Consider the following 16521-nt stretch of genomic DNA (forward strand, 5'->3'; position numbering starts at 1 on the left):
CTCTCCCACTCACACTCTTTCTCTCTCTCTCAAAAATAAACAAACATTAAAAAAAAATGTTTTTAAAGAATAATATTAATTAATAGTAAGAGTGAGAACAAACATTTATGTGAAACACAAAACGCTGATAGGGTGTGATTACAGAGCAATAAAATTCAGCTTCCATTAGTTTATCACCCTAACTTGAAAGTATTCAGGTGAACTCTGTCATTCTTAAAAAAACATTTCTTCCAAAATAAACCTTTCTTGACCTTTGCCTGGCACTTTTGTTGGAAATAACAAAAAGATTACTCAAATTCTACTCCTTTGCATAAAAAAGAAAAAAACAGTAAGATGAAATTCTAAATTTCATTCTAATATAGTTAGCAAAGCAACTTTTTTCACTATGAGTAAACATTCTCAATCATATAGAAACATTGCAAGTTGACTGTTACTGAACTTTCAAATATGCATGAATTATGTTACAACCTGGCCAATAACTTCTATTTAAATGATCATCACTCTGGAATGAATAAATATCTCCTTTGGTCAATTTTTTCAAGTAACTACAAGCTACTAGTCAAAGTCTCAAATTAATGAGAATTCCATTTTGCCAAGTCTATAGAATACCTAACCACATTAATTCTTCCAACTTTCTCATGTACAGACTGACCTCAAGATTTGGATCCATCTGTGCTGTCATGCCTGGTTACTTTACCTTACATTCTTGCCCCCAAGCTAAAGTGTAAGAGGTATTTCTGTCAAAGTCTCCTAGAGGGAGAGAGAATACTGCGGAAAGACCATGGCCTTTGGAGTTCAGGCCTGGGTTTAAACCCTAACTCTATCCACCAACAGTGTAACATTGGGCAAGTTACTTAGTCTCTCTGAGCCCTTATTTCCACATTGGTACAACAGAGATAATTCAAACTTTCTAGAACTGTTCTGGGGACTGCATTGTATTACATATGTAAAGTAACTAACACATAATAGGGACTCAATAAATGTTAGTTTCTCTTCCCACTTTTTCCATAGCCACAAAATACTTCCTCAGCACTCTTTATTAGTCAGATCACCAGCTCCATTTCCTACTTTGGAGTCATTTTTAGGCCTGCTAGCAGCCAGGTCACAGTTCATTAAAACATTTATACATGTTCAAGATGATCTATGCTGTTTTTTTAAAAGCATTCTTGATGAATAAAACAAAGGGCCTTTATAAGCTTTATAAGGTCTTCTACCTTTGACTGAAGAACAATTTTTTAATAGTCTAACTACTTTCAAAACCTTTTCTTTATTTTGGCTCCCACTGATTTGTGAGACTTGTCACCGTCATTAGAGTAAATAACCAATACATTTATTCTGAGGAAACTACTAGCCAGGGGAATCATTAAAAGAAATCTTGTTATAGAAATCTTGGCAAAATTCTAGGTTTCCATTTAGTCTGCAAAATTTTGTAAATTCTAACAAAATGGTATCAATTTTTTTCCTATGAATAGGGGTTTGTTTTAAAGAAATATTCTTATGTGGATTTATTTTGCTACTCTACTATGGGTAGCTGTTACCACATAATGCTAAATATCTCCTAAGGAAAAAACCCAGCGTGGGATTTAAACCAGCATGACAATTGTACAACAAAACAGAGAGCTTCTTAGAAATGCCAAATATTTTGTTTAGATTTGAAGAATTCTACTAGTTTAGGATTTTTTGTTTCTCAAGGATAGTCTGCCTCTATTCTTATTTTGTAGTTTAGTAGAAATGTGAAAATTCCCTTCCGCTATCCTTCTGACACGTAAGAAGGACACTAGTTAGCATTCACTATTTTTATGTTAACAGTCAAAGCTATTTTGAGCCATTTTAGTACCATCCAATACTCATGCCAAGAAAAAAGGTTAGCATGACATTAGCAAGCTAAAAAATAAACTCTGTTTTTGGTCATTCAATAAGCACATTACTTTTTAACAACCCCACAGTGTATCTTGTGGCCACAAATAATAATAAAATTCAAGAACATAAGCCATTAAATCATAATTAGAAATTCCTACCTTTTGCGCATCTCCTGTAAAATATGCAATGGCCAGAGTGGGCAGAATCATGAACAGTGCATTGTAATAGAGCAGACCATATTTTCCCAGCTCCTAGAATAGTAAATAATTAGGTGTTTCATTTGGTTCTAGAAGACAGATATACAAAACTCTATATAGAATTCCACTACCATCACACACACACACCCTCCCCCAACATATAGACAGCAAACCAGCCAAGTCGTTAAGTTTTGCAAACGTTAATAACCTAAGCTTTCAAAAGCAAGAAAAAAAAAAAAAATCAAACCTACAAGATTTTTAATTTATTTGAAATAAATCCTTTGAGTGCTTAAAACCAGGGAAATAAAAATAACTTCAACTGGCTACCACAAAACAGCAAGCAGGGGAAAGTTTATTTTGAATATACACACCACTCTCTATATAAACACAGTCCTGAAGCCCTTCCCTTTCCAGAACTGAATCAAAAGTCATCAAGTCAGTCTTGAGCTTTTAGAACCACAGCAAAATGCCATTTAAAAGAGACAGGGGGGCAGATACCGACACACATACTCACACCTAGACCAACACAGACAGACATAACTTGACAGTGAAGTATTTCTGAAAATGGATGTGTGAAATACAATGAAGATTAAGATTATTCTATCTACAACTCCCAAAAGTATGATTTGCTGTGCCCTCAGCTACTGGGCCAATACACCTTCAAGCACAGGGAGCCTATGAGAACTCTGGGTCCACTTTTCATTCACACACTTCTAAGACATTCAGCTGGAAGCAGTCACCTGAAGAAGCAGGCCAGAGTTTGGGGCGGGGGGAGGAGGGTAAAGGCAAGATGGAGATGAAGTAGTGAGGATGGAGGCATGATATCTGCCTAACTTCTGTGATGAAAGATCACTGAACAATGTAAAAAGTCAAACTACCTTCTCAAAAGGAGCTTTAGAAAACTGGAAACAAATACTCAACAACAGAAAACCAGTTGATTAGATACAACCAAACAATGAAATATTATGCGACCACTAAAAATGTTAAATAATACTGATTGATAAGTAAACATGTTCATGAAACTGCACTAAGTGAAAAACAGACTAGAAAACATTATATATTATTGCTCTTTTATTTAAAATTTTACACAGTTAAACATGTACATACACATGCAAATACTACTCTTATCCTCCAAAACTGCGCTTCTCACTTGATGGTAGAATTAGGGGTGAGATTTATCTTTTCTTCCTCTTGCTTATCTACATTTTCTACCACTTCTATTATACTTTCTACTATTTCTAATATGTATTATTTGTGATTTCTTTAAAGTTAGAAATGTTTTAAACTCAATAGTTGCATTCAGGTCTGAAATGCAGCACTAAATCTTAATGTCACGTGACTCATGCTCAAAGGACCATGATTTAAGCATTCCTGAAATTACAGGTAATAAAACTTCTGATTTATTAACAGCATCTCAGTGTGGCCATACTGCCTCTCAGATAAACCATATAACTGATTTCTATGGCCACCAAAAGCATCAATGAAAAGATGTGCCTCATTTCTAAGGCAGAAAAAAAAAAAAAAAAAGCCATAGAACAAACAACCTTTAACAACAGATACCCAGTCAGCCAGAGACATGAGTGTGACCTGGTAAGTAAGGATGCCACACACACACACACGCACACCCTACCCAGATAACGGACAAATACCAAATTCTTTTTAATTGTCTTGAATATCTTCTTCCCTGCCTTCTTAAACATAGTACATTGACTAAAATTCAATTGAGGGCATCATCATAAACATGCATTACTGTATTGGGTCCTTATATGATGTTGTGATTTCCTTAATGCTGTTTAATCACCCTGTTTTTGAGTACTTCTATCTTTTATAGTTTTCCTGTTTCTTTCTTTTGTTGTTAGCTGACCTTTTATACCACTGCCTCTCTGCCTCTAACTAGAATTCCATCTTCTAGTATGTTGCTCCCAATCCATGAGGTACGAAAAGCAGATCAATATGCTTAAAAGTTCTAATACAAATGAGTCCTAAGTCATTTTTAAGGGAGGAAATGAAGGACTCTCATGGGAATGAAATAGCAGAAACTCTCTTTGCTTTTGTCCAGGTTCTAGAATATACTCTAGATTGTGCTGTCCAATACAGTAGTTACTAGCCATATGAAGCTATTTCAATTTAATTATATTTAAACTACTAATTCAGTTTCTCAGTTGTACCTCAACAGCCACATGTGGCTGGTAGCTACAGTTAATGGACAGTAGAGATAGAGAATATTTCTATCAACACAGAAAATTCTATTGGTCAGTACGGTTTTAGACAGCTGAGGCTGATGGACAAATGGAATGTTATTACTGGTACATATTTTCCAAAGCAGCAAATGGGCTGAGAAAAAAAGAGTAAAACTAAATCTCTAACTGTTCCCTTTTCTTTATTTCAAAAAGATAAAAATTATTTAATAGTAGTAGCTTCCACTAAAATACAATCATCATACAAAGTCATCAAGACAAATAAATGAAGAATAAGACATAAAAGGTATACTTAAGAAAAAATTGTTGGAAACAATTCACATTGTCCCTATTCTTCAAAGACCTTCAAAATAAACAATCTCTGAGAATAATGAAAACTACTAGGACATTCATTCCATGGCTCTTTCTGAAGAAGGCAAAGCCCCCTGCCAAGACAATACAAACTGACACTAATACTACTACTGATTACTTACAATCTGAACTCCAAAAAATGGTCTGAAGGAGTTTCAGAAATATTGTACATATAATAGGGCAGACTAAAAACTAAGCAGATAAGGTCATCTGACTTAGAAGAGAAAACATGGGTAGGGAAATACAAGATTTAAATATGAGATAAAAAATGTACCACTGTTGAGAAAAAACTATAGTGACAGTATCTCATGTGGGTTCTTAGAGGGGATACATCATGATAAAAAGGGCAATTCCTTCAATAACAACCCTATGATGTATACAGCTGAGTTCCACATAGCTTCTTCTTACAATAATGTGAACTTATACCATAATGTAGTAAAAGCAATGTGACTCAAATTCTCTGCTTTATGGCTTGACCTAAAAATAAAATTTAGTATATATATATTCAAAGTGTATAACAGACCAACAAAAAATATCTTTAAAGCATGCTGCAAGTTAAAAGAGCTGGGTATGTAACATTCATGTGTACGAGATCTAGGCCAAGGAATCCAGCATTGCTCTTGAGAGAGAATGATACTAATGCTCCCCAAATGCTTTCCCATTATTTGTGGGACAAATATGCAAAGTCCATTCTTGTTCTGCAGCTCCTTTCAACACTCACTCCTCAAATCTGCTTAAGGTCTTCCAGATATTTCCTTCTTGTCCAGTTCACAGCCATGAACATTTATGACACTTTTCTCCAATGAACACCCTTAATTATTTCCCTCTCTCAAAGTCAATATTCACCCAATCCTTTCCAGAAAAGGAATAAGAATAAAATCTAATTGCTAATTAATAACTGAAAAATAAAGTTTTTTATGTGAGCAGCAACACACAGATATTTTACCTTCAGAGATCCCTAGGTCTTTCCCCTCTCTCCTAAGTATTTCTTTATTTTCTGCTTTTTTCCTGACAAATTGACATTACCACTCCTAACAACAGTAAACATCTCTTAAAGATGTAGATTGCTACCTACTTTTGAATCTAATTTCTGTTTTACATATGCACCATTTGCTGCTGTCAGGACATCATTTATCAGAATGAAAACATATCCTTCCAGGTCAAATGCCAAGTCAGAGCTGTAAAACACAAGCAACACTTTAATAACTTACATTTAAAGAACATGCATGTAATTTTTAGTAGGTCTGAAGTACAATATATGGAAGAACATATTCTTATCTAGGTAAGTGAACATTAGGCATTTTACCAGCTATTAGTATTTCTTGATTCCTGGTTATAGTTTGCAATTTCATACTCAATAGGGAAGTCTTCAGAAATGAGACATACTAACACCTAAACATAATCATTAGTAATTAATCAATCATATCAGTTAATAGCACACTGCTCTGAAATCAAAGTCAGAGAAGACCAAGTAACCAAATTCACCATTATGATACATCTGAAGCAGGAAGAAGGCACTGGAACTCAATTTCAAAGACAAGGAAACCAAAAAGATGAAGCTGTTAACATGTCACTTTTCCAAGGATTCATTCACACAAAAGGCAGGCTGTACAAGTGGTTGGGTCACTGGGTGGAATATCTGAGGTATAGATTATAGCTAGTTCTGAGATCAAGCTACAACAGTGTCTAAGCACATAGTAGGAACTCAAATACTTAAATGACTGCTTTAAAAGCCTACCAGGTATAACTAGCAGGATTAGGGAAATTAAAATTTTCTATTATTTAGTTGACCACCAGGCATAAGATAAGAACTTAGTAAACTGAACAGAATAATGAAAATCTAAGAAGAGTATGTCTTCATTAAATGTTAGCACCCTAGCTAAAATAGCGGCCCCACATTCCACATTCTGTGATTGTGCAAAACTAGTATATATTTATAGCTAACTAGTACATGGAATGAGACTTCTAAGGAGCTCTATGCCACTGCTATTTTAGGCAGAACTAGCCCATGTACAGTCCCTTTTCCAAACAGCCTGACAGCCTTTTAAATTCAGACTCCCTTCCACCCAATCTGTTTCCCAAGTAAAAGGTTCTGATTAGATAAGGCTGGTCCAAATCTGCAGGCCAGGGTTGGCCCTGAGGAACTCCTGTTGTTTGACTCTGTTTGGGGCCCCACCAGCTTCAAGGAAATGCTTCAAAGACTAGCAGGGCATCTCTAAAAAGAAAGGTTAAAGGCTCATATACAATTTTTCTTCAAGGAGGCAATATCACCTAAAGGGAAAAATAGTTAGCTATATAATAAAATTCTAGTAACTATTCTATCTTAAAAGAAAAAAAAAAAGGAATGCAATTTCACTTGGAAATTTAGGGTAGAATAGAATCTGACTTTAATATTTCCTCCTGCCTATACCACAGGGATGATGAAGGTAAATGAGCTAATCCAAGAAGCGCACTGAATTCCCAGATGGAAAATGTATGCTGGGCAGAATTTGTGTCATTAGCAACCCCAAGTATGTATGCCTTGGGCTAAGTAAAATGTAGAAGGCCTCTAGCTATAATTTTAATTTTCTGAGTCTTTGGGCATACATTTTCACCCTACATTTTAAATATTAATTAGTTAATAAATTAATTTATTTTTGAGAAAGAGAGAGAGCATATGTGCACACAGGGTAGGAGCAGAGAACTATGAGATCATGACCTGAAATGACTGAGTGACCTAGGTGCTCCTCTTCCTGCATTTTAAAACTTAAACTTAAGAACAATGGAAAAAGCTTCAGTAATTTAACAGAATGTCTAAGTTACGGCATTTGTGATATATCTTAAGTGAGGACAAATAAAGAAATTCTATTCTTTATTATTCCACAAGGCAAATAATTCATTATCATCTGCCTTTTCTAAGACACTATTTTCTTTAGCACTATGCAAAGTAAACGAATACCACATGATTTATAAAAGCACACAGGGTCTGGAGTCAGGCACAATTTCAAATTCCGGCTCTGCCATTTACTAGCTGTGTAACCTTGACCAAGTTACTGAACTCAGGTTTCAGTTTCTTCAACTAAAAATAGGAAAATTATACCCATAGCTTTCAGAGTTGCTGTAAAGAATGCATAAATAATATGTGTAAAATGCCAAACATGGCATATGGTATGTGCTCAATAAGTAGAAGAATCAGATTTTGCCAGCCTTGACCTTAATACAGCCAAAAAGATTGAACTCTCTGAAGAGTCTTTTGGATGTTTTCAAAGACATGATTCTTATTTAGCCTATAAAAAAATCTCTTTACTGGTAATTGATTATTATTAATAATTATTGATAATTTCCAATATGTTCTTAATACATTCTTACCTGGCAGCTACAAAGGCTCCAATAATCATTGCAAATACGGTCATCTTAATACCCCAAGAAAAAGACTTCCTACAAAATAAAACAATTAAAAAACACATACATGTGCCTTTAGTTATTCACAAAGACTCAATCTGCAACACAGGCAAAAAAAAAATATATATATATATATGTGTGTGTGTGTGTTTTCTTTAAAAAAAGCTATAAACAATCATATTTTAAATGCTTCCAAGAAACTGGATATTTCAAAGAACCCCTTTACATGAAGCAAAAAGTTATACAAAAAAGTGTATTCATATTTTGATTCTTATATTTACCATTATTGAGTTTGCATTTTTGTAAATCAGAATTTCTTTAAGTAGAAAAAGGTCACACGCACTTGTGGTAAAAGTAGCCAAGACATGAACACTATTTAAAACCTATACTGATGTTTCTGACCCAGCTTCACCCAGTGGCAACAGTAAGTATAGGAATTCTTAGAAGTATATCTCATGTTCAGACAGATTCCAACTACTACAATTCATAATCTTCCCAACTACTGCTCCCATAAACTATCAATTCCTATAGCAAAGGAAGAAAGTTGCTTAAACTTCTCAAAAGATAAAGTTGAAACAAGACAAATAATTTTACTATTTCACATATGCTGGGCCCCTTTTCAAGATAATTAACAGTTTGTTAAAGACTACATATATTAGAAATTAGCTCACTTGAGTAAAACTCCTTCAGCAAACATTGTAAACAGGATGGAGAACCTTCTCAGAACTGTAAACATTGGCAAGCTGCAAAAAAAAAAAAAAAAAAAAAAAAAAGGAAAAAAATATGATTAGGTAAAATAAAGTTTAACAATTTACTTTTTTAACTAAGACTCCCCAAATATCTTAAAATAATGTTAATCTCTTCCTTCCATTATGCTGGTTAATTCCATTCCACATTGATTAATCTGTAATTAAACCTTTATTTCTTTCTAGGATTCTTATTTGAAAGCTGAAAGAATTGCTTTTATAAAACTACTAGAAGTGAGAAATACCAAGCTAACTATAAACAATGGTAGAGATCATGTATCTATTATCAAAGACTAATAATAGCCATTTTATCTCAATATACTTTTATACAAATACCCTTAAAAGTAACCATGTTAGTCTTCCTTTTTTACTAGACTGACCTTACTTCCCACCCACTCCATTCCCCTTAACACGTCCAACCCTCCAAAAAGCATCTATGATCATCTACCCACATGAAACATTCCTTGATTGTCCTTTTGTGGAAATACTTTGGTCTTCCTCTAAATTACCACGGTATTTTGCTTGCACTAGTCAAACACATATCCTCTTGTGATATAATTATTTCTGAATATATCTCATCTCACTCCAAAGTGCCTTATACTTAGCTGGCAATAAAAAATAGGCTGAGGATGGATAGATGGATGACAATGGATGAAGAAGAGCAAATTCTATAGAAGCAGCACTTTGTAGCATGTCTGCATTTCTTTCCAAGTGGATAATGAAGATGGAAAAGGATGCCCCACCCATGAGAAATCTAACTTCCATGAACCCTCTCCCAGAGATACCATCATGGTTATTCTGTCAGGTTTCTTGGGTCTGGAGAAAGAAGAAATGAAAAACGCTTTGTCTCTCATCCTCAGAGATCTCCCCATTGTTTTACAATCATCTACTATGCCAAAGGTTTACCTTAAGTGGAAGTAGTGAAACCACGGATTTCTGTTAAACGGCTTCCCTATGTGTATAATTTTAGTATCACATACACCCAATACATACTATACTCCTCAAGTGGAGAAGCCAAGAATTGGGAGGTTAGAGGATAATTAAACAGTTTTGTTGTAGAGCAGCGAACTACTGCTTTTTTCTAGAAGTGAATACGCTGCTTCTACAGTGATATGGCGATGGGTCCAATATTTGTATCAGAGTTCCATCTGATGTTATTTTAACTACTTCATATTAAAAGAAACACTACAAAAGTTCTCATACCACCCTCTGATTTTGCCTGCAGAATTTGCTTAAAATATGATATTTATAAATTGTATTAAAGAATTGAAACCCCAGAAGCCTAACATATACTCTCCACTACTATATAGGTCTGGAAAAATAATGAAAACCTCCCATCACAGCATTTTATAACATTTTAAGACTTCTATTAGCAAAGTGAGGAGGGAAAAAAACCCCAAAGCAAATAAAACTCTTTCTATTCAAACTTAAAGAATTTAAACTAAAATCTTTTTGGTGTAATCTTCATTATTTACTAACAGAAGCTTTCCGGTCCTTTCATTTTCTTCCAAAATCAAAAACAATGTGTTAAATATTTGACATTCAAGCACAGTTTTAAGAATACATTATATTAACCTCACTAGTAAAATAAAGTTATCCATACTTCAGTTTCTTTGTGCTGAACAGTCCCGTGATTTGGTTCCCAAAATATAGTAGAGGTAGTGGAAACGTCTAGAAAATTTAAAAAGGGATAACAAAACTCAATAATAAAGATAGCTAAAACAAGGTCCTTTCAAACAGAAACAGTTTTGTTTATATGATCAAAATCTTTCCACTTAAAACATAAGATTAGAACTCACACACATTTTTGGCCCCCGTGAAGCACCCAAAAAACATTATTCCTGGATAAACAGCACTACTGTGGCAGAGAGAGGGAAGAATGGAGAAGGAAAAAGAAAACAGAAATATGAATATGATCAAAGCATAGGAGACAGTAACATCACCTGCTTTAAAATATAATGGATTAGCCCATGGCAGAAAAAGGAAAGGCATTTCATCTTCACATGGAGTTAAGCATAGGCAGACAGAAAAATAAGAAAACAAACCCAAAGAACAACGAATGCAGGATACACTGGCTGGATTAGATGGATGTAGAAAATGCAAAACAGCTGTCCTCCCAATAAGTGCTCATCGATTAAAACAACACAAGATCTCGGGGGGCTTTTTTCCCTTAATTTTACAGAGTGTGTAGGCCTTTTTAAAACACATATTACTAAATTTACTCTTACCTTCACTATACCCACTCTGGGCAATTTCAAGACTGCAATTTTTAAATAGGCGGAGCACTGACAAAAATATATAGGGACTTCTTTTCAGCAAAAAGCACTAGTATTATCATTATCATTATCATTATTATTGCTATTATTACTATTTTACCTTTCGAGGTACATTTCTGTCAAGGTCAGGAAACTTGACTACTCTGAGCGCCTTTCCCACCCAGAGAACTGCCACTGTGGCCACCATCTGTAAACAGAGAACACAGATTCACTGTTCTACATATAAAGACACACACAGAAGTTCGAACGACATAAACCACGTAATGCTGAAGATTCCAACTAACCTGGCCAAGTCCAACACATAGTGAGGAGGGAAATCTACAAAAAAGGTAGAGAGAGAGAAAAATACGGGGTCAGGAAAACCCAAACGTAGCTCTGTCGATTCAATTTAAATGCATTTTGATACAAACACCAACATCTGCCTTTTATCCAAATGAAAATCTGAGAAAAATCCCTGCTGGTTGTCAGGCAACACCCCTGATTCTGTAGCCTCGGGCGGCCACTTGTCTCATCTTGTCCGATTCCACAATTTCAGTCAGCTGCCTCCAACAGATTTTTCAAGCGGTGAAGAAGACAGGCATAGGTGTCTTCAACGGTTTCACATCTTTAAAACAAAAATGCTGCTTCTGCCTCAGAGTCCCAGTGACAGCGTCAGAATCGTCTTAAAAGAGCTTGAGGATGCGCACGTCCCCAGAGGCTGTCAGCAAACTCGAGGAACCCTGAAGCCCCGGACCCCGGCCCAGGATGCCGGGAAGGGAAGGCATCCCTCACTCGGCTCCCAGCCTGGCATGCAACGGGAGCCAAAAGTCACGAAGCAACTCCGCTCCGTTACTCCGCAGGGCAAGGTCTCCTGGGCGCTGCACAGTAGGCACGGCGGGCGCTTTCCCACCGCGGCGGGTACGCGCGCCGGGCCGTCCGGGGCCCCGCGCCCAGAGCGGGACCCGCACCCCGGCCCATGCGCCAAGCGGGACCCGCCGCCCGGGCCGCGCGTCCGCCGCCAGCCCTCTCCGGCGCCCGCCCAACTTTGTTCAGCTTCAACTTTGGCAGCGTTAAGTCCAAGGAGCCGGCGCCCCGCCGCAGCCGCGCGCTCCTCCCCACGGCCTCGGCCGCCGCCTCGGCCCTACCTGTAATTGGTGAGCACGCTTTTGTTGACCACCACGATCAGGAAGGAGCTCACGCCGTAAAAGCCGGCGGCCAGCAGCTTCAGGAACACCGTCAGCGTTTCGGCCGACGCCATCCCCAACTCCTCCTCATGTCTGTGTGTGGAGGATTTCGCGGGGGCTTCTCCTTTAACCCGGGCATGCTGACGTCTATGAACTTCCGCCATGGCTGCGGCGGCGGCGGCCTGTGAGAGGAGCGGCGGGCGGGCCCGGCGGCAGGGCCGAGCGGCGCGGGGGGCCTGTGGCTGTAGTTCCCGAGGGACTCGCGGGGCCCTGGTCTGCGGGCTGTGTCGGCTGCGCGCTCGCCGCCTCGGCTCCCCGCACGGTAGCCGCCCGTCCCCGCCCAGGGGCAGGAACGCTGGGTTTCACACCCTTGGGGACTGGGCTCGGGCATTGTGCAACGCGGGGTCAGAGGGTAGGGGCCGCGCCAGGATTGGTCTGGGTAGGGGTTGGAGAGGGCCTGGAGAAGGGGCGGCGGCGACCCTCAGTCCCGGGCAAAGAAGGAAAGGAAGCCAAAGAGCAACCACTCGGGGACACCTGAGCGCCAGGCGGCAAAGCAAATTCACCGAACGCCGCGGCCGCCCGGCGCCTGCGCGCGAGCCTGCGCTGGGTCTATCAGCGGCCGCGTACCTACAGCTGGGGAGGCTGGAGGCAGGGGGACTGGAAGCCGTATTCTCCAGATAACAGCCGCAACAAAAGTACGGACCATCCTCCCCTCGGTAACAGGTGGCTGGCTGACTTATTCTCAAGGTGTGCGCGTCTAGACCTTGTTCTTTTGGTCTCTCCTGCAGAAGGTCAAAGCCCTTCAAAAGTATCACACGTGGATAAAAGTAAACACCAAGCATTTCATTCTGCATTCCCTCGGGCTTCTTACATTTTCTGAACTCAGAAACACCAAACAATACTTTCTTTGCAGATCAAAGGAAAATTTGTTTAAGAAAAATGTAGACATATCCAAAAAAGTAGTAAGATAATCAAGCAGCTTATGCGTTGATGACAAGAGTAAGGGTTTGGGAGGTGCGTTCCAATTCTGGGATTCCTACAAATGCCCTGTCACTAGCTGTGTGCCAATTAATTGACCTCTTTGGTCTGGCATCTCCCTATCTCTATGGATGTTAAGCTAGTGCAGAGCTAGTTTTCAGTAAGTGGCAGTCAATTATTACATAACTGAAACAAATCATTACTATCAGCTTCAACAAAGAAATGACATATCTAATATTAATGTCAGAAAAAGAACTTTGAATTATTTTTCTATATATTTCATCTATCTTTTTTATTTCTTTTAGCCCTTACTTTTAACTTGTGATGAAATACACATAAAATTTACCATCTCAACCTGTTTTATTGTTATGGTAAAATATGCTTAGTATAAAATTCATCATTTTACCACTGGGTGTACAATTCAGTGGCACTAAGTACATTCACATTAATGTGCAACTCTCACCACTACCCATCTCCAGAACTTCTTCATCATCGCTAACTGAAATTATGTAACCACTAAACAGTCTTTCCCATTCCTCCTCACCTCAACCTCTAGTGACCACTATTCTTTCTGTCTTTATGAATCTGACTCTTCTAAGTACCTCCTGTAAGTGGAATTATACAGTATTTGTCATTTTGTGTCTGATATTTCTCTTAGCATAATGCTTTCAAGGTTTATCTACTTGTAGCATGTGTCAGAATTTCCTTCCTTTTAAATGCTGCATAATATTCCATTTTGTGTATATCTTTTGATCCATATCTTTTGAGTTATTCTATGAACTCCTTTGTTTTTTGAATATTCTGAAACACTGGTGCCCAGAATGAAGTTCTTAACATGGCCCACAAGGACTTAAGGGATGTGGTTTCTGCCCACATCTCCAGAGGCACTCCTCACATTTCCCTCCCTAAGCTGCAACTAAATTAAATTATGGCCAGTTCCGTGAAGAAAAATGTGGGTTCCTGTTTCTGTGTCTTTGCTCCCATTATTCTTTCCATCTGGGTTGCTTTCTCTCTCTCTCCTCTCCCCAGTCTCCTGAAGAACTCTTACTTTTCCTTTAGTATTTAGCCAAAGCATTACTGCCTCTTTGGGTACCTTCCTTCACACTGTCCCTCCACTACCTCCATAGAATTGATATCTCTCCTTTTGTGCCCCTCGCACCCCATCTTTGTACATCCCCATTATACAGGCTCTGGAATTACGTGTTTATATGTCAGTCTGTTCCAGTACACAGTGAACTCCCTAAGGACAAGGACAGGTGGGATACCTAGCACCGTTTAAATGTTTTTGCTAAATTAATAACTTTTTAACAATAAGGAAAAATGGCCAGATTTCTTCCTTAATTGCTAGCAGCAGAAGAAAAATAACTAGAAAGTTTTATTTTGGGAACTATCCTCTGTGAAAGAAATGCTATAAAAATAATATTCCTCATAACAAAAGCAAACAAGCAAAATAGACTTGTATTACATAAAAAGTATCTTCCCCTCTTCCTCCCCTACCCACTCTTTAAAGAAAGCAACTGCTAACAGTTTAGAGGTTGTATTAAGTGCCATGTTCTGTTCACATATGAATATATACATGTACACGGATGTATGTATACACATCCATATCCATACACACAGGTGTATATTTACACACGCATATTTAATACATTTTTTAACATACATAGAACAGAACCAGGTAAGAGCACTGATCCTCAAGCCAGACACGGTCTCTGACACTAATTTTGTGACCTTGGGCAAATTACTTGACAATACTGTGCTCAGTTTCCTTATTCATAAAATGAGGATTTCACTTAGCACCCACCTCATGGGGTTTTGGTGAGAAATGTGTAACGAAGGTAAAATACTTAGAATATAGTACATACTTCACAAGTGTTTATAATAATAATTACTCTTGTTATCATTAATACTATTATTATGCAAACTCTGTTTTCACTTAGTATTTTTAAGGATCTTTCTGTGTTAGTAAAGAAATTCTACCCCGAATAGCCAAAGCAATTTTGAAGAAGACCAAAGCAGGAGGCATCCCAATCCCAGACTTTAGCCTCTACTACAAAGCTATAATCATCAGGACAGCATGGTATTGGCACAAAAACAGACCCATAGACCAATGGAATAGAATAGAAACCCCAGAACTAGACCCACAAAAGTATGGCCAACTAATCTTTGACAAAGCAGGAAAGAATCTCCAATGGAAAAAAGACGGTCTCTTTAACAAATGGTGCTGGGAGAACTGGACAACAACATGCAGAAGGTTGAAACTAGACCACTTTCTCACACCATTCACAAAAATAAACTCAAAATGGATAAAGGACCTGAATGTGAGACAGAAAACCATCAAAACCCTAGAGGAGAAAGCAGGAAAAGACCTCTCTGACCTCAGCCGTAGCAATTTCTTACTTGACACATCCCCAAAGGCAAGGGAATTAAAAGCAAAAATGAACTATTGGGACCTCATGAAGATAAAAAGCTTCTGCACAACAAAGGAAACAACCAACAAAACTAAAAGGCAACCAACGGAATGGGAAGATATTTGCAAATGACATATCAGACAAAGGGCTAGTATCCAAAATCTATAAAGAGCTCACCAAACTCCACACCCGAAAAACAAATAATCCAGTGAAGAAATGGGCAGAAAACATGAATAGACACTTCTCTAAAGAAGACGTCTGGATGGCCAACAGGCACATGAAAAGATGCTCAACGTCGCTCCTCATCAGGGAAATACAAATCAAAACCACACTGAGATATCACCTCATGAGAGTGGCCAAAATGAACAAATTAGGAGACTATAGATGCTGGAGAGGATGTGGAGAAACGGGAACCCTCTTGCACTGTTGGTGGGAATGCAAACTGGTGCAGCCACTCTGGAAAACAGTGTGGAGGTTCCTCAAAAAATTAAAAGTAGGCCTACCCTATGACCCAGAAGCAGCACTGCTAGGAATTGACCCAAGGGCTACAGGAGTGCTGATGCATAGGGGCACTTGTACCCCAATGTTTATAGCAGCACTTTCAACAATAGCGAAATTATGGAAAGAGCCTAAATGTCCATCAACTGATGAATGGATAAAAAAAATTGTGGTTTATATACACAATGGAGTACTACGTGGCAATGAGAAAGAATGAAATATGGCCCTTTGTAGCAACGTGGATGGAAGTGGAGAGTGTTATGTTAAGTGAAATAAGCCATACAGAGAAAGACAGATACCGTATGTGTTCACTCTTAGGTGGATCCTGAGAAACTTAACAGAAACCCATGGGGGAGGGGAAGGAAAAAAAAAAAAAAGAGGTTAGAGTGGGAGAGAGCCAAAGCATAAGAGACTCTTAAAAACTGAGAACAAACTGAGGGTTGATGGGGGGTGGGAGGGAGG

At 38.2% G+C, this 16521-nt stretch overlaps 1 protein-coding gene across 1 annotated transcript in view; it reads right to left on the bottom strand.

The window, feature by feature from the left end:
• Nucleotides 1-12761, bottom strand: part of SLC35D1 (solute carrier family 35 member D1) — a 51355-nt gene extending 38594 nt beyond the window's left edge. The window contains exons 1-8 of the mRNA XM_040470582.1: nucleotides 12134-12761; nucleotides 11294-11327; nucleotides 11110-11196; nucleotides 10337-10404; nucleotides 8659-8730; nucleotides 7955-8023; nucleotides 5682-5784; nucleotides 2019-2111 (exon numbers count right to left, since the gene is read on the bottom strand). Coding sequence (XP_040326516.1) covers nucleotides 2019-2111; nucleotides 5682-5784; nucleotides 7955-8023; nucleotides 8659-8730; nucleotides 10337-10404; nucleotides 11110-11196; nucleotides 11294-11327; nucleotides 12134-12336 — 729 coding nt within the window. The 5' untranslated portion in view covers nucleotides 12337-12761. The remainder of the gene's footprint in view (nucleotides 1-2018; nucleotides 2112-5681; nucleotides 5785-7954; nucleotides 8024-8658; nucleotides 8731-10336; nucleotides 10405-11109; nucleotides 11197-11293; nucleotides 11328-12133) is intronic.
• Nucleotides 12762-16521: the final 3760 nt, after the last annotated feature.

This window comes from Herpailurus yagouaroundi, unplaced genomic scaffold, assembly GCF_014898765.1.
Source record: "Herpailurus yagouaroundi ecotype Mexico unplaced genomic scaffold, PumYag 77, whole genome shotgun sequence".
NCBI lineage: Eukaryota > Metazoa > Chordata > Mammalia > Carnivora > Felidae > Herpailurus > Herpailurus yagouaroundi.